Source organism: Hemiscyllium ocellatum, chromosome 14, assembly GCF_020745735.1.
Source record: "Hemiscyllium ocellatum isolate sHemOce1 chromosome 14, sHemOce1.pat.X.cur, whole genome shotgun sequence".
Classification (NCBI taxonomy): domain Eukaryota; kingdom Metazoa; phylum Chordata; class Chondrichthyes; order Orectolobiformes; family Hemiscylliidae; genus Hemiscyllium; species Hemiscyllium ocellatum.
The window spans coordinates 28472928-28492258 of record NC_083414.1 but is presented as its reverse complement, the minus strand read 5'-3'; the positions used below and the strand labels follow the sequence as shown (position 1 = coordinate 28492258).

Sequence of the window (19331 nt, the reverse complement as noted above, 5' to 3'; positions counted from 1 at the left end):
AAGGAAATAAAACCAGACGGACCACCTGGTGTGGACTTCGGAACTGGAAAAGACAATGGCAAAAACAACCCTGTCAACTCTGCAAAGTCCTCCTTACTAACATCTGGGGGTTAGTGCCAAAATTGGGAGAACTGTCTTAAAGTCTAGTCAAGCAATAGCTTGACTCCTGCTGATTACCACAGACCATCATCCCTGCACTGATGAATAAGTACTCCTCCATGTTGAGTAACACTCAGAAGCACTGAGGATGGCAAGGATGCACAAATGTACTCTTAGTGGGGCATTTCAATGTCCTCCAACAAGAATGGCTCAGCAGCAGCATGACTGATGGAACTGGTTAGGTCCTAAAGGATATAGCTGCTAGACTGAGTCTGCAGTAGGTGGTGAAAGAACAAACAAATGGGAAAAACACACTTAACCTCACCCTCACCAGTGTGTGTCAGCTGCAGATGCATCTATCCATAACATATTAGTAAAAGTGTACAGCCCTTGTGGAGACAAAGTCCCACCTTCACATTGAGAATACCCTGCATCATGTTGTGTGGCACAATCACCATGCTAAATGGACAGACTTCAAACAAATCTAGCAACTCAAGACTCGACATTCCAGAGGCATTGTGGGCCATCAACAGCAGCAGAATTGTACTCCAGGACAATCTGCAAAATAATAGACCGGCATATCCCCCATTCACCCATTACTTTCAAGTGAGGGATCAATCTTGGTTCAACGGATAGTGTAGGAGGGCATGCCAGGAGCAGCACCTGGCATATGTAAAAATGAGGTGCCAATCTGGTGAAGCTACCAAATTGGACTACTTGCATGCCAAATAGCAGAAGCAGCAACTTTGGTCTTCATGTTTCATGTTAGTATTTTGAGTGAGATACCAACCCTTCTTCTGCCTTTCACATTTTGATGGATTGCTGTAAATTAGTTGATAACTTGAAGTTTGGCAGTCTTAACATAATGAACCTAATTATGAATCAAAATAAGAAACATTTTAAAAATGAGTAGTCATCACTGCCTGTAATGTTCTTCCTATTTAGACCCCAAGACCATAAGAAATAGGAGCAGAAATTAGGCCAGTCAGCTCATCAAGCCTGCTCCGCCATTCAATTATGGCAGATAAGTTTCTCATCTCTGTCTCCCACTTTCTCCCTGTAACCTTTGATTCCCTTGACAATCAAGAACCTATTTATTGCAATCTTAAGTTTACTTAATGACCTGGCCTCCACAGTCTTCTTCCATAGATTCACCACTGTCTGACTGACAAAGTTTCTCCTTATCACCATTCTACAAGGTCTCCTCTTTATTCTAAGGCTGTGCCCTCGGGTCCTTGTCTCTTCTATCAATGGAAACATCTTCCCAATATTCAGTCTGTCCAGGCCATTCAGTATTCTGTAAGCTTCCTAATGATGCTGTCGAACAATCATTGACTACAGTCAGCCGATAGAATAATAGTATTGTAGTGAATCTTAGAGATTAGATTACTTACAGTGTGGAAACAGGCCCTTCGGCCCAACAAGTCCACACCGACCTGCCAAAGCGCAACCCACCCATACCCCTACATTTACCCCTTAGCTAACACTACGGACAATTTAGCATGGCCAATTCACCTGACCCGCACATCTTTGGACTGTGGGAGGAAACCAGAGCACCCGGAGGAAACCCACGCAGACACGGGGAGAACATGCAAACTCCACACAGTCAGTCACCTGAGGCGGGAATTAAACCCGGGTCTCTGGCGCTGTGAGGCAGCAGTGCTAACCACTATGCCACCGTGCCGCCCTTAAGAGACCCTTAAGAGACTTTGAGACCCTAGAAAAATCAGGCTACATCTTACTTTATTTTGGCTAAATCCAAGTTTTTACAAATCATTTATGCTGAGGCCTAACAAGTCTTCTCTCCTTGTCTTACCAAACCTGCCTCATTACACAAGTTATGGCATCTGTCATGTCAAATTCCAGCTTTATCTTATTGCCTGCTGTCCTTGGAACAACTTTCCATCCAGCTGATATCCTGGAATTTAGTGGCATCCCATGTGCCAATACCATTTTTAAAAGCCCCTCGAGCACCCAGACAAGCACTGTCAGTGCATGCCTCTGAATGCAGCAACATTACAACAATAGCTGCTAGTACAGTATGATGTGCAATATCGATATGCAGAACTGACCTCCACCCACAATTCTTTCTGGTACATTGATGATATCATTGGTGCTGTTTCCCTCGCTCACCTGGAATTGGAAAAGTTTATCAATTTCACATCCAATTTCCACTCCACTCTCACCTTCACATGGTACATCCCTTCCTCGACACCTTCTTTTCTATTTCTAGGGATAGTCTGGCCATCAATATCCACTACAAAGCAATCAACTCCCACAGTTACCTTGACTATACATTCTCACACCCCCCCCCTTCCTGAAAAGATTATTCCATTCTCCCAGTTCCTCTGTTGCATCTCCTCTGATGATGCCAACTTTGACAAGGGGGCCCCAGAATGTCCACCTTCTTCCTCAACTGAGGATTCCCCAGGACCATAGTTGACAGGAGCATCAGCCGCATCTGGCCCATCTTCCACACTTCAGCCATCTCCCCGTCTATTCCCTCCTACAAAAGCAGTAGGACTCCCCCTTGTCCTCATCTACTATCCCACCAGCATCCTTATCCAGAGGATCATTAGTCACCACTTCAACCATATCCAGCAGAATACTACCACTAGACACATATTCCCCTCTCCTCCCTTCTCAATCTTCTGCAAGGAGCATTCCCTCTGGCACTCTCTGCTCCACACCTCCTCCACTCCCATCACCACCCAAAACCATATGGCATCTTCCCCTGCAACTGCTGAAGGTGTAATATCTGCCCATTTACTTCCTCCTTCTTCAGAATCCAACAGACCAAACACACCTTCCAGGTGAAGCAACATTTTACCTGCACTTCACTCAATCTAGTCTACTGCATTTGCTGCTCATAATGTGGCCTCCTCTACATTGGGGAAATTAAACATAGACTGGCTTCACAGAACACCTACATTCTGTCTGCAAAAACGACTCTGAGTTTCCAGTTGCCTGACACTTCAACATGCCACCCTATTCCCTGGCCAACATCCCTGTCTCCGGCTTGCTGCAGTGCTCCTGTGCAGCTCAGCACAAGCTGGAAGAACAGCACCTCATTTTTATTTGGGAACGCTACAGCCTTCTGAACTCAATATGTTCTTCGACAATTTTAGGGCTTGAGCTCTCCATGTCCTTATCCCAACCCTCACACACCAGGCCGTGTTATCATATGGACTGTTATTACACACAAACCAACATTAGCCACTAATTGTCTACCAACAGTTATTCATTCTCCCAGGCTGATCGTTATCCATTCCTTTATCTGTCCAACTGTTCTTCTCTCTCCTTGAGCTATATCTCCATCTATTGTTTACTCCTTACCCCCTTTTCCACTCTATCTTCTCAATAAAAACTGACCTTTTCCTACCTACCACCAGTTCTGAGCAAGGGGAACTGGACTTGGAATGTTAATTCTGCTTTCTCTCCATCGATGCTGTTAAATCTGCTGAGCCTTTCCAACAATTTCTGTTATTGTTATTGATGTGCAGAAGTTTCCTGTAAGTGCATCTGAGATATGCCATGAGGGGTTTTAGAAGATGCTACATTAAAGATGCCAATGTCCATGGGCATGGAGCATGTGTGTGTGGCTGGTGTCCACACAGCATGTGCTGAGATGTTGTTGCCCAGTGTCCAAGATGGAGGTCTGTCAGAGCAAATGGCAAGCTCAGTTCACTTGTTCATCAGCTCAATATTTAGCTTATTTGGTGAGTTCAGTAAGGGAGAAAGCTGAACATTAATGAGGCAAGCTGATCCATCAAAAAAGATGTTTAACAATCAATAATCTCCTTAAATTGGCAACTCACCACTGCCTAATGAGAAATTCAGTAGCCTGTTTTGAAAAACATAGAAAATGTAATAAGATGTTCTTCGTGTTGAAATGGGCCCCGCTGGATTTCTTGTTGGATTCTGCTACAAATCTCACCTCAGCCCGTGTTTTCAGAGCTCTATAAAGATTTCACTCAACATTTTTTTTAGTTTTGTTATAGTATGTCACAGCATTCTTTCCCAGATTAGTCACCTCATGTAGAATTGATGTCAAAACAACAAGAAAATAGATGGTTACAAAAATTGATTAGAACTTTCTCAACCTACAACAGTAATGTCAACATAACTTAACAAACACACTTTCCTGAGAATCTCAGTAACATTAATTTATGTAGCAATGTTCTGACAATAAAGCCAACATAAATAAGTTACATGCAAATCTTGTTTTAAAAAAGCACAACTCTGTTCTTCAGCCAGGCCTATACTGAAACTTTCCAGAAGGTTATTGCTATTGTTGCAAAATTTTTGTGAACCCTCCAGGTTCTTAGTTGAAAAACATAATCAACTGAATTTCAGTTTCAATGCTGACATGACACAACACTTGGAACCATCAGTTAACGTCTATTCCAATTTTGGGCAATTATCTTGTCTGATGAAATGATCAATTGCCTAATGTTCAGGCTTAATTGTCCAAAAATTTCTTTGTATCAATACAGTTATTTGGTGGTAAAGTGAAAGAAACCTTGGCAAGGTTAAAATAGTTGGAACATTACATGGAAAAGTCCTGGCTTCACCACTAAGACCAAGTCCCTTCAGAGAGTATCAACCAACATTGCATTCGTCCAGCAACAAAATTATTTATGCGGTTTTGGTGCAGCAAGGCAAAATGTGACAAACATGAGTGTGCACTCCTTAAGGACTTTAGGGAATAATGGTGGCAGATTCAGATGGCACAGTGGAAATGGATATTGATTTTTGCTTCACTTAGAGGAAGCACTTTCAAGAAGGAAACAAGCTATATTAATCTAAACCAGTCAGTGACAACAATTGGGCCACATGCACACTATATAAATGCCAGAAAAAGGCAAAGAAATGTCAGCCATTTCCCACTGTGTCAGTGGTGCTATATCCCACATCATTAACATATGAGGAGTCAGCAATGATCAGGCAGCTCACTGGACCAAATGTATCAACAATGTGGCTAAAAAACAAAACAGAGGCTCTAGATACCTCAAAGGCCTAATATTATCTACAAGACATAAGCCAAGAGGTGATGGGCGCAACTAAAGCAAAACACAAGATATTAAGTAAGGTGGTGTAGTAGCATTATCACTAGTCTCTAGATTAGGGTGGTGCTGGAAAAGTACAGCAGGTCATGCAGCATCCGAGGAGCAGGAAAATTGACGTTTCGGGCAAAAACCCTTCATCACTACTCTAGTAATCCAGAACCCCAGTTCTATGCATTAAATTTATTTTTTGGGATTACAATAGTTAGGTGGTTGTTTTCTGATCAGCTGAAGGGCCTTCTTCTGTGCTATATATCTCTATGACTATGACTCAAATTAAGCCAGGACACTGTAATTTGCTTGAAAAGCCATTGTGAAATGGGACAGAGTTTGCGCGACCCCAAATAGTCAGTCGACCATAGCTACAGTATGTTTAATCAACAATGACGACTTCAGAAATGTTAGTTTGACTGCTCCTGTCCTTACAAGCTTTACCACAGTAACAGATGAGAGCAATAATTTTAAGGAAACATCACCACCGTCAGGTTCCCTTCTCTGTCACACACGGCATTCTGCTCAGATGTGTGGTAGTATGTGGTTCAGCTCGGTAAGTCTGCACTGACCTATCAATACTAATCATACTTTCCAGCACCTGGCCCACAGCCTTGAATGTTATGGCATTTCAAGTGCTCATTCATATGCATTTTAAAGATTATGTGGTTTTCCCCCTCAACTACCCTCCCAGGCAGTGCATTCCAGTTTCCAACCATCCTCTGAGTGAAAAAAATTCTATAACTCCCCTCTAAGCATCCTGGCCTTCACTTTAAAATTATGTTGCCCCCATTATTGACCCTTCGACTAAGGGCTGAAAATGTGTTGCTGGAAAAGCGTAGCAGGTCACGCAGCATCATCGACAGTTCGGGCATGAACCCTTCTTCAGGAATTCCTGAAGTAGGGCTTATGCCCGAAACGTCGATTCTCCTGCTCTGTGGATGCTGCCTGACCTGCTGCGCATTTCCAGCAACACATTTTCAGCTCTGATCTCCAGCATCTGCAGTCCTCACTTTCTCCTTCAACTAAGGGGACCAGCTTCTGACACACCCTGTCCATGTCCTGCATAACCTTATACATCTCAATCAGGCCCTACCCCTGCAGCTGTCTCTTCTCTATAGAGCTGCATACAGTACTACATCAGTAGCCTAACCAAAGTTCTGTACAAGCGTGCAGATCTAATAACACTTAAGCACCCAGAATGAAGCAGCCTACTTGATGGTACTCTATCCATTACTTTATACATTCATGTGGGCACCATGTATATGATGCACTGCAACAGCTCATGAAGGATTGTTGGACAGCCCAATCCAAATCTCCAAACTCCACAAGGTGGAAGGACAGCGCAGCAGACACACCATGACCAATAGATTCTGTTCCAAATCACACCATCGTGACCTGTTACTGAATTGCCTTTCCTTCATTGCTGAGTCAAAATCTTCAAGTTTCCTAATGAAACACTGTGGGAATGTCATAACCACCTAGAATGCTGGAGTCAAGAATCTAGCAGATTACCATCTTGCCCAGGGATTAAGGATGGACAATAAATACTGACCTAATCAAAAATGCCACATCCCTCAAACAAATGAAAAGAGAGCTACCTTGCCCTATGATAACCATACCCTATATATTAATTTTAAAAATAATTTTTCATACAAATGGTGCCACAATCATTAACTAAATGGCTTTATTTGTGTTGGCCTTTTAATTCTTTAATTATTCAAATTATCAGTGCTGCCGGAAGACGGACGCCTTTTGGAATAGATTCCTTTAGTGTGTCAGTACATGATTTGGGTAGATTCTTTACAGGGTAGATTCTTCACACAGCGGGTTGTGAGTTCATGGAATGCCCTGCCAGTAGCAGTGGTGAACTCTCCCTCTTTATGGTCATTTAAGAGGGCATTGGATTGGCATTTGGAAGTTATTGGGCTAGTGTAGGTTAGGTAGGATTTGGTCGGCGCAACATCGAGGGCCGAAGGGCCTGTACTGCGCTGTATTTTTTCTATGTTCTATGATTGATCCAACCAACAGAAACAAGTACAGTGGTGCACATTTGCTTGTGAAAAGCAATGAAAGTTTTGACACATGCAATTTAATTACAAATCAACAATAAATTGTAAATTAGATTTGAGACTGTAATATATATTTCTCATTGATTGTAGATTCTTCAGCCATGCAAGAGTTAATGCAGCTTCAATTGGGAAGTCTTAACAGAGGTACAGTTCCCCTACTATTCAAGCTGAACCTTATTTGCAGCAACAATGAAATCTATTCATCATTGTGTCAAATAAAAGCCCAGGAAATATAAAATCTATAAACATTACTATATAAAACATTGCTGGATCAGCCAATGGATTCTGTTGCTCTTCAGTATCGCATGTCAAAATTCCCCCATTGAAAATGGCAGTAGTTAATAATTGTCATCAGGTTTCAATTCATCACTTACCCTAAATCTGAACTGCTTCATTGAAATCAATCTTTCAGGTTGTATTGGATAATACAAAAATGAACCAATACATTTACAACAGACATGTGAGGAAATCTACCAGTTGGTTTAACTTTGAGTATTAATAAATTTAATTCTACCAGTATCACCAGGTTTAAATATGCTTCTTGATCATTTTGTCGTGTTGCCATTTCCACTGTACTGACTATCAACCAACACAATTAAAGCTGCTCTGGCAGCGTCAGTGGAGAGAAAAAAAACAAGTTAAATGTTTTGAGTCAGATATGACAGTCCTTCAGAACAGGGCTAGTTCTGAAGAAGACTCATACTGGACTCATAATGTTAACTCTGTTCCTCTCTCCACAGATGCTGCCAGACCTGCTGTGTGTCTCCAGTAATCTCTATGTTTGTCTCAGATTTCAGCATCAGCAGTATTTTACCTTTATCACAAAGGTTTTACTGAAAAAGCATTGAAATCAATATTTTATTCAGTAGCACATAGGCAATAATTCTGCACTCCTGACTTCAACTAATTCCTTATGGGATGTATTGAGAAAGATCTAAGTTCTTAGTGATAGAGACAAAGGGGCAGCTCTCTCATACCATCTCAAGATCCCACCAATCTACAATGAGTTTGCGCACTTATCCTCTCAATGAGGACTGCGCCATTATGTAAAATGAGACATTCCTTACAAGAGACAATATTTCAAATTATTCTTCTACAACTGAAGATTAAGTTGCTTAATTTAGATTTAGCACAAAGAACAAGTCATTGGGTGCTTAAGCTACAGCCAGCTATTGACATTTTCAGGTAGACAAGAAATTTATGTCATGTTTAATGTCACAAGCAAGAAGTTCATTTTAAGAGTCAGAGAGTCATATAGCATGGAATCAGATACTTCAGTCCAGCTAGTCCACGCCGACCACATCCCCAAACTAAACTAGTGCATTTGGCCCATGTTGCTCCATAACTTTCTCTTTTCACCTTAAAAATATGCCTCCTATTTTCTCTTCTACAACACCATTCAGGGCCCTACCATTAATTGTATAAGTCCTCCCCTTATTTGTTTTACCAAAATGCAATTCCTCACATTTATGCAAATTGCCACTCCTCAACCCACTGACCCAATTGATCAGGATCTCTTTGTAATCTTAGATAATCTTCTTCATTCACTGTTTCCTTCTCTAAATTTCTCTTTCTCTCACTCTGTCTGTGCAAGTGTTTCCCTTCATATTGCTGCCTACTCTGTGTCTGTCTGATAGTCTCTTCCAACTCTCTTTTGAAGCTACTTTCTATCAGTCTGCCTTATTTGTTAGTTATGGCAGCACTCTTTTCTCTAGAATCATAATGTTGTAGGACTAAGCACCACATCAGAGACTGGATCATGAAATAATGACTGACGTTTACACCAATGAGGGACCATCACTATCTTAACCCTCACCCTGAGGAATCCTCATGAAGTCAGCCCTCACCATGGTACTGTATTCAATTCTGGTCTCCCTGCTGTAGGAAAGATATTGCCAAACCTAGAAGGGTACAGAAACGTTCACAAGGATGCTGCTGGATTTGGAGGGCCCGAGCCCAGAGCACCAGAGGCCGAGGAGCAACCCTACAGAGGCCCACAAAGTCATGAGTAGCGTGGACAGGGTGAACAGCCAAGGTCCCCCTCCCAGGGGAGGAGAGTTCAAAACCACCTAGCTAGATATACCCACCACCACCCATCCCCCTGACATAAATGGTGCACATTAGCCACACTGCCTCAATAAAGACACAGATGCTCACAGAGTCAGGTAGACTTTGTGGCAGGTGGGACCTGGATCTCAAAGTCCTGTCCCCATTTCTAACATACCTCATTTTGGCCAGTCGTGCAGAGTATGGGAATGAACTCCAAACTCCAAACTCAGCAAAGACATTTATATTTAATGCTGTTTCAGACAGGCATATCTTCATTGTGACCAGGTCTGTAAATCACAGTGTGGGAGTTAAACATTTTTAGCACAGTCATATTTGTATTTGAAGGGTGGATAAAGTCAGCCGAATTGTGAAGCACTGACGTTATTTAACTAATCAGTCATAGAGTCACAGTGATCTGCAGCCTGGAACCAAATCCTTCGATCTAACTTGTCCATGCTGACCAGATACCCTAACTTAAACTAGTCCATTTGCCAGCACTTGGGCCATATCCGTCTAAACCCTTCCTATTCATATACCCATCCAGATGCCTTTTAGATGTTGTAATTTTCCAACCTCCACCACTTCCTCTGGCAGCTCATTCCATACATGCACCACCCTCTACATGAAAATGTTGTCCCTTAGGTCCCTTTTAAATTTTTCCTCTCTCACCCTAAACCTATGCCATCTAGTTCTGGACTCCACCATCCCAAAGACCTTGTCTATTTACCATTTCCATTCGCCTCATGATTTTATAACCTTTAACAGGTCACCCTTCAGTCTCTGATGCTCCAGGGAAAACAGCCCCAGTCTATTCAGCCTCTGCACAAATCCTCCAACCCTGGCAACATCCTTGTAAATCTTTTCTGAGCCCTTTCAAGTTTCACAACATCCTTCCAATAGAAGGAAGACCAGATTTTCATGCAATATTCCAAAAGTGGCCTAACTAATGCCCTGTCCAGCCACAACATGACCTCCCAACTCCTGTATTCAATGCATTGACCAATAAAGAAAAGCGTACCAAACGCCTTCTTTACTATCCTGCGACTCCACTTTCAAGGAACTATGAACCTGCACTCCAAAGTCTCTGTTCAGCAATACTCCCCAGGACCTTACCATTAAGTGTATAATCCTGCTCTGTCTTCCTTTTCCAAAACAGAGGACCTCACCGTTATCAAAATTAAACTCCATCTGCCACTCCTCAACCCATTGGCCCATCTGATCAAGGTCCCATTGTACTCTGAGGTAACCTTCTTCACTGCTTACTATTCCTCCAATTTTGGTGTCATCTACAAACTTATTAACAATACCACTTAGTTTCACATCCAAATCATTTATCTCAATGACGAAAAGCAGTGGACCCAGCCCCGATTCTTGTGGTACATCACTGGTCACAGGTCTCCAGTCTGAAAAGCAACCCTCTACCCACTACCCTCTGTCTTCTACCTTCAAGGCAGTTCTGTATCCAAATGGTTAGTTCTCCCTGTATTCCATGAGATCTACCCTTGCTAACCAGTTTACCAGAGGAACCTTGTCGAATGCCTTACTGAAGTCCATATAGGCCATATCCACCTCTCAGCTCTCACTAATCATTTTTGTTATTTCTTCAAAAAATACAATGAAATTCATGAGACATGATTTCCCATGCACAAAGCCATATTGGCTATCCATAATCAGTCTTTGCCTTTCCAAATTTATGTAAATCCTGTTCCTCAGGATTCCCTCCAACAACTTGCCCACTACCAATGTCAGGCCCACTGGTCTATAGTTCCCTGGCTTGACCTTACCTTCTTTCTTCAATAGTGGCATCACATTAGCCAACCTCCAGTCTTCCAGCAGCTCACCTGTGATGACCGATGATACAAATATCTCAGCAAGGGACCAAGCAATCATTTCCCTCCTTTAACTTCTTAATAAACAGCCTGCTTGTGTCAGAGTGAGATCAAAACAAAACTCTGCCCTATAAAAGTATTTTTAAAAGTATTGCCTGTATCAATAAGAAGTTTTTCCAAAACACCTTTTCAAACAGTTGCAGTAGTTGTTTGGTGACCTTACTCCAAAGATTATCATGATGTAATTATTTCTGCTTGGCTAATTTGAAAAACCAGAACTGTCTCAGTTGACGAGGGGAGCAGGCAAAGATCACAGTTTGACACAGCAAAGACATCATTTAGGGAATAACTATCTGTAACGTGGGGTTAAGAGCACAAGTCTGTCTTAACAATTTGTTTCTGTATGTGATTCGATAATCAATGAGACTTCAATGTTTTGAATGGGCATTCATGATTGAGAGTTTTCTTTTAAACTAGTAAAGATTGTAACAGAGGTTTAGACATTCACTTGATCTGAACATTGTTCACAATGTTTGTCCATGATAGATGTTGCATGAGTCATATGAAGGATGGAATAGCAAAGAGTAGTGAGTGGGTTGGCATAAGCTTGCAATAAGTTGGCATAGAGCTATAAAGCACCATTGGATAGAGTTATAGTTGGAATGGATATCATAGGGGCCATTGAGAGTGAGTAGGAGCATGGGGTGGAATAATCTGGCATGGATAGACCACAGGTTGTTAGTTGAGGATAAAGAAATGTGAGGGCTGAAATCTGGAAAAGTCTCAGAAAACCAAAGTGGGCCTTTTAAGATATCCACTTGGCTGTTGGCAGCCCCTGCAAACACTTTCAAATTTGTATACAGGTGCAGCAAACCTGACTGTCTCTCAAATCTGTGTTCCCTACCCCCACTCCCCATACCCCCACCCCTCTACTCCCCAGGCCTAACTCCCATCAATCAGATGAATTCCTCCTGAGGCAAGTGCCAACTTGTGCTACCCAACTCCAGAGTGAAAATTGAAATCCGAGTTTCCCATTCTATTGGAATGAGCTTTTCAAAAATAGGAAATACAATTTCAGTGTTGACTATCTACTACATGCAGTCACCGTGGTACAGAAAGACATTTAGAGAGTTAGAAGTACAAATGGTATCTTAAATTTTGTTGAAAGGACAAAGCGACTGCTGGAGAGAAATAAAGTTGCAGATGAGAAGCTGGTGAAATAGACCCTTCAGCAGAATAGTAACATTGACCTTTGTCTTACACAATGCACATGGACCTTGGCACAGGCTGCAAATACATAGCAGAGACTATTATATATACTGATTGCCTTCTGATTGAGTATATACAGCAGAATCAATTTAGTAACATTTTACAGTGTTGTCAAATGCTTGTTAATTACTAATTAGATGACAGAACTGAAGCATTTGTTGCTATTAACTTATTTATTTGGAACTTACATGACATTAATCAACACCAAGTAAAAATTAGGTTCCAGAATTTGTTATCTGAATAAATGATTGGAAACACGGGAATAATAGACATTTTTGCATATTAAACCATCCAAACATGGATACTACTGTCAACAACTATGGATTTGAATTTTGAACAATGAATTTTCATTTTCTTCCACATAGCTGTCTTTGAAATTTGCATATCTGTGAAGTACAGGCTGACAAAGTAATTGTTCAGTGTTGTTCTACAGCACTGTAAAAATTCCATGAAAATCTGTAAAAACATCTGTTACTGAAGAAGGATTTTGTGCTCATTAAAGGGAAGGAAGTTCATGCTGAGAGATGGAATATGATACAATTCAGGCACAGAAATTCCTGGGACTAGAAATAAACTGCTGTTATAAACCAGATAAGAGGATGGGAACTTGCAGTTGAACCCCTTTCTCTCAGGTCTCTACACCTCTTCCTCTCAAGGTCAAGTTACTCCAGAAATGTAGTAAGCTATTGCATGTTGTCATCAGAAGAACAAGGACATGGGGAATTATAATACCCACCTGAAATCCTGTCAGTTCCAGTTAGAGTCAAAATCATAGACTCTTTTCTCATTTTTTTTTTGCCTCCACAATACCCCTAGTGAACTGAACAAAAACAGTAATTCTTGGCTGAAACAGTCTTTGTTCCTGATAAAGTGCCAAGGGAGTTACAAAAATATTCTGATCAATGAGGCAGAAGCCCAGACAAAATGGAAAATGGGTCACATACCCAGTGTCTGTAAATGAAAAACCCTTCAAATTTGAGAATGGGTGACATGTTAGGCAGAATAACAAGCAGATGTCCTGACAATATTGCCAGTGGAAGAGAACACCTGGAAATTTAAGTTGCTGCTCGGTCATGATGCAGGGGCTCCCCGATTTACGAACGTCCGACCTACTAACGGCTTGTGTTTATGAACATGATCCCATACAGGGGGGCAATTTTAAAGATCTGACATACAAACATTTCCTGTATATACGAACAGCTGCTTTACATTGTGCTGCATTGTTTTCTAACTTGCATTCAAATCCACTTACAAATGGAATTCAGATGGAACCCATTCACAACCCAGGGCCTGTTCACAGATTGATGCAAGACAAAGCTCCCATTCTAAACTTTAGGTAAGGTTCACACTCACAGATCAGCCACCCTAATAATGGCTAAAGTAGGCAGTTTCACAACAATAAATGTCAAATACGTCTTACGGTGGAATTTGTTTGAAACCCATGAAGCCTGTTTGTAATGATTAAAATGGATGAGTTGTATTTCTGCCTTAATAAATTAAATGTTACCAAAAGTTGCATAGATTGCACATTTTTTGCAATGTTCGATCCCTGAAATGTAATTTTGTTAACAGTTGCGAGAAAATAACAGTTGGGATGATACACCTGCAATCCTTTAAAATTTAGCAGCTTGTGAATAACTGAAGCAACATTAATGTTAAAAAGTTGATTAACCTAACCTTGAATTATAGAATTGTAATTGATGATAGCTAAACAGGAACAGTTAAATTCTAATTCACACCAAATCACTGAACATACGTATTCAACTCTGTTGCTAGTTGCTGCATTGAAAACAGGTCTTAAAGTGACAGCAGAATGGATCCCAGAAAGGAAAGCAGCAGGTTGTGTACTTTTTTAGTCTATGATTCTGATCTACTTTCAAATTCAGGCCTTGAAATTCTCAGCTCTTTGTCAGAAGTAGACATTTCTTTATCTTCTATACAGGATTGGCACATTCTCTCTCTTCTACTTCCAGACTTTTACGCTCATTCTTCTGCTATGTTTTTCAAATTCAGACTCATTGTAACTTACCAGCTACTTCTTTGTGAGTGGGTTTCTCTGAGTTGGTGCTGGAATAGTTGAGATGCTGCGATGGAGCTGGGGAGGATGTAGCTGGGGTTGTGGATCCCAACGTTGTGGCAGCAGTTGTGAATCTGGAAGAACCTAGGTGATCCCTGGAGTGGTTGGCCTCTTCATCCAAAGCATTTCCTATGAGGGTGAACACAGAAGAGTATATTTAAATGTGTACACAGTGACCTTTCTTTTAAATCATTCATATGACCTGGCTTAAAGGAATCAAATTGACTGTAACTTAAAGAAGCATTTGAAATTGATAACACATTTGATGAGCTTAACTAGCCTTTATTAAACCTTTGCTATCTCTCCTCTAACCCTATTATCTCTAACTCCCATTGCTTATTACTTACAGAGCTTCCTTCATGGAGTTAGGGCTTAGTGTTGGGTGCTCCTCCTTCAGTATCTGTTCTGGATAATTCATTAGATGTAGCACTAAGTCAGATATTAATAGGTCCACACTATTAATATGGTGAGAACCAAAATGAATCAAACTAAACAAGTATTTTTCCTCACAGTAACAGGTTGAAGAAACCAGATATGGAGTTTATTTCAAATGTGTCCTGTGTTCACTCAGGATTGGGATGGAATAACATAGCATCAAAGGAATAGAATGGCATCAGCAACCAATGATGACGATAGTATATTGGTCCACTTTTTTTCTACACATAATAGCAGGTTAGGGCTTAATTAAGAGTTATGCTGTTTGGATTCTAAATTAATACTCTTCTCATCTGTAGAGGGTTCTTCAAGCAAGATTTCCAACTTGACTAATAGTTGAGACCAGGCATCTAATTTTATCCAATTTACAGCTGTGCAATTCAGGAAAGTTGTGTAACATGGGTGGCACAGTGGCTCAGTGGTTAGCACTGCTGCCTCACAGTGCCAGAGGCCCGGGTTCAATTCCTGCCTCGGGCAACTATCTGTGTGGAGTTTGCACATTCGCCCCGTATGGGTTTTCTCCAGATGCACTAATTTCCTTCCACAGCCCAAAGATGTGCAGGTCAGGTGAATTGGCTGTGCTAAATTGCCCGTAGTGTTAGGTGGATTAGTCAGGGGTAAATATAGGGGTATGGGTTTCTCTTCGGTGGATTGGTGTGGATTTGTTGGGCCAAAGGGTCTGATTCCACGCTGTAGGTAATCTAATCTAAACATGCAACAAAATCCTATGATTTCGAGACTTTGGTGGAGTTACATAAAAATCCCAGAGCATTCATGATTAAGAGATTTCCTCATTGATGTGCAGAATTCCATGCATGAATGCTAACACTATTGGCAACAGTCATTCCCTGTTTATCTTATGTCGGTTTACTGCACTACTAGAAGACCAGACCTCCGATCAAAATTTAACCCAGAATCAATATCACAAGAACAGTTCATCGAGTTGTTATCACAATGCCATTTGTGGGAATTTTCTGTGTAAACATTAGTGGCCAAATTTCCTTTGTCACATCAGTGAATTAATTTCAAAAGTACTGCATCCACTGCAGACTGTTAGTGTTTTGTGATTGTGAGAGATGGTATATGAAGGTAAGCCTATCTTTTTGGTCATTTCTTCTAACCGAAATTATTCCAATCCTTTGGAATACGTGAAGGAAATTCATAAGGTCACCAGAGGAGCCAAAGTAGAGTATCTATTCCCTAAGACCATTCCTTGTAACTGATTTAAAGCTTTCCCAGCCTTACATTGTTTTGCTGTGATATTCTGGTCTTTATCGTAACTTTGAAGGAACAGACATGAATTAATCCACCAACATCCCTGCTGTGTAGATTACAAGACCATGTATTAACTGATAAATTGAGTTGTCATAAGAAGTGACTGTACCCACCTGCAGTGTTGAATTCCCTATTTGTTTTATCTTCCTTCACAGGAAGCCATTCACTGTAATAACTGGAAATCACCAGTCACACACCGTTGCCAGCAAAAGGCCACTTCTGAGAACAAAAAATACCCTACAATTCCCAAGAGATAAGCCATCAAATCTCTCAAAGAGTAAGTGGCCAAGACTATCAGCATCCAGCCAGATTCAACACTTTGGAATCTTAGCTCAAGCGTGGAAACAAATAAGTTACAGTTTGATCCAACTATCTGCATAAAATTCTAAAGTCACAATTTCTCCTCCACTAGTTGAGTCACAGCAAGCCACTGATGATGCAGATGTGGACAACTCACTTCACCCCTACTTGGACCCATAACATTTTTATTCAGCCTATCATTTATCCCTATTTCTCCAATACACCAGTCCAGAGAAATTCACCGTATGCAAAGGTAAGTAACATCTGACAGTCACGGCAGAAATGGCAGTATATCCCGGTGATATTCTCATTCCGTTATTTCTATGTATTTGCCTGTTTAGAGGTGGGTCCATCCTCTTCATGAATGGAGAAAAACTAGTACGTATGACTCCAGCCTATATCCGATTTCACTATTCTTGCACTTGGAAAGATTGTTCTGTTTTGAGGCAGTTCTTCTTTTGACTGTGCTTCTGGATGTTGCCACATTCAGCAACTAAATCAGATCTCCCCAGCAAAGCATTTTATTTTCCAGTAAAATACGTTACCAATCATGAGAGATGAGACATTTTTCTTGTAATCCAGTAAAAGTCTTTGTGCCAAAAATACTTGAAAAATACTCTTTCTACAAAAAGCCACATAAATTAGCATGGTGGCGACAATGACAGCTGTTGGTAAAGAAAGCTGGCTATCAATCACGTAAAATATAAGTTGCAGAATTAAATATCACAGTGCTTAGGAAACAGGGAAAGAGAGGAGTAATATGTACTGAGTTTAGGGGATTGGGCATATCTCAGGCTTGAATTGTGCATTCTGAAAGAGTGCTACATGTGCTTCATATTAACACAAAAGTTTTACAAAGTTACAAAATAAGTCATGTGTATCATGCATACAAAGATCAGAATTCTGGAGAATAATTGACATATCACTAAAAATCTGACCCTTTAAAAACCAAGTACAAGTTAAAAACAACCATGAATAACAGGTATTTTAGTTCTAGGGATCATTAACATCTGACTGGAGGGCTTTCCAACAGATCGCATCAGCAATGGGAAAGAAGTCTGTCTGTTTTCTGGTTGTAATTTCCAGGGAGCCCCCAGAGGCCTATTTAAAGCGGAAATGCAACTCTGAAAGCAAGGTTTCATTCCCATCCGGCAGATTGTTCTGTGAGATTGGTATGGTAAGATTTGTTACAGCAAGTCCTAAGGGCTCTGGAGCCTCCCTGGAGGTCTCAGTGGAAGAGGGAAGGAAAAGCAAGGATGTACTCTTTCAGATGATTGTAATAATTGACAACACCTCACCTGAAGAGAAGTGGCTAAGATCCTCAGCTCCAGGAACATTTCTTGCAAGGAACTGGGGCTTCAAGGGCAATGTTCCAATGAACTGACAACAGCAGCAAAGGTGAAGAGAACACTCCATTTTTCCATCACTCAACATCTACTGGATCACATCATTCAACAACCAAAGCAAGAGCACCTCTCATCCTCAGTGCAAATGATGCCCACTTCTTGCTTGTTCCCTTCACACCAATCATTGGCAGAACTCTGGTCTCACCTGGAAAGGCCTTGCAGCGTAAAGTAACATTCTGATAACTCCTTCCTTGTTTCGCATTCTGGCCCCTTACTTTTTTCCAAAACTGCCCCAGCCTGCTTACATCTTACTTTTTCCCTCTTCTTAGCATTGCATAAGGGCCACACACATGAATCTTTCTTTTGACTATCCGCTCACAAATCGATTCCTCTTTCTACACAAAGAAAATGAGGCAAAAGGAGGAGCGAGATCAGTATTTGAACGCTGACCTTGAAGGACAAGTTCCAGTGTAACATGAGAGCTGTATTGATGATACATTTTAAGACTAGAGCCCTATCTAATGCAGGTGGCTGACTATCATTTGTACCTCATACAAACACACACTCAGCGACTCTGGCCGTGTCAGGCCACATAGTGAAGCGGGTCATCTGTTATTCTTCAGTATTTCAGTGCTAGGCTAAAGTTGGACTCGTGTTTTCCCACCCTTTAGGTGTTTTCCAGTGTAAGAACCTTCAAAAGAAAATACTTCGAGAAGGACAGTAAATATCTTTGCATTTTTAATAGTATGGGCATGTATTCACAGTACATCATCCAGTTGTTTGCCTCATTTACACTGCCCTTCAAATCACTGAGAGATTTGCAGTGATGTTTAATTTGCAGATTGATTTGGTTGCATGCAGCTAAATGTATAAGTGTGAGGGAAGAACTTGTTTGGAACTGTGATAAAACTGAAGGGTGGAGAAAGAGAGGAAGCAGGAACCACAAACTGTGATTGGAATTCATTATATTAAATAGGAACTGTCCGATGAATTTAGCTGGTGTTCTGTTCAACTGGACATATTTTCTGAATTGTTTTGTATTTGTGAAGTCATGCTTTGAATAGGACTATGTAGATACAGGGAAACCTCTTCCAAGATCCACACTCTGTAAGCAGAGGCGGCTAACCTTCTATAACAATGGAATCTTACATGTTTGAATTCACTGCAAGGTAGATCCCTCCAGGTTGGGAATTGGTTGCATTTCTCATGCTCAGTTTCGGAGTTTTGGTTAGACATGTAACATTTAGGTTTGTCTGTTCTTACATCAATGGCATTTTGATAATCTTATACCATTACATCAAAACTCAAATTGCTAGTAACAATTTAACAATGTAATTCTTAAAAGAGAAAGAAAATTAGTGACGTCGGCTCTCTGTTTCAAAATTATCACTTCATTTTTATTATGTGCAGATTTGGTCTCCCTACCTCATAGGTGACAGACTTGCCGTGACAGGAGTGAACCGAATACAGTATTCACTAGGCAGATACCAGAGATGGCAGCACTAAGCTAGATGGAAAGGTTG

The 19331-nt window shown here is 40.9% G+C and overlaps 1 protein-coding gene across 4 annotated transcripts in view; it reads right to left on the bottom strand.

The window, feature by feature from the left end:
* fbln2 (fibulin 2) overlaps positions 1–19331 on the bottom strand; it is a 181667-nt gene that overhangs the window by 118494 nt on the left and 43842 nt on the right. For all 4 annotated transcript variants that reach the window (XM_060835552.1, XM_060835553.1, XM_060835551.1 and 1 more), the window contains one exon: positions 14405–14581. In XM_060835552.1, coding sequence (XP_060691535.1) covers positions 14405–14581 — 177 coding nt within the window. The remainder of the gene's footprint in view (positions 1–14404; positions 14582–19331) is intronic.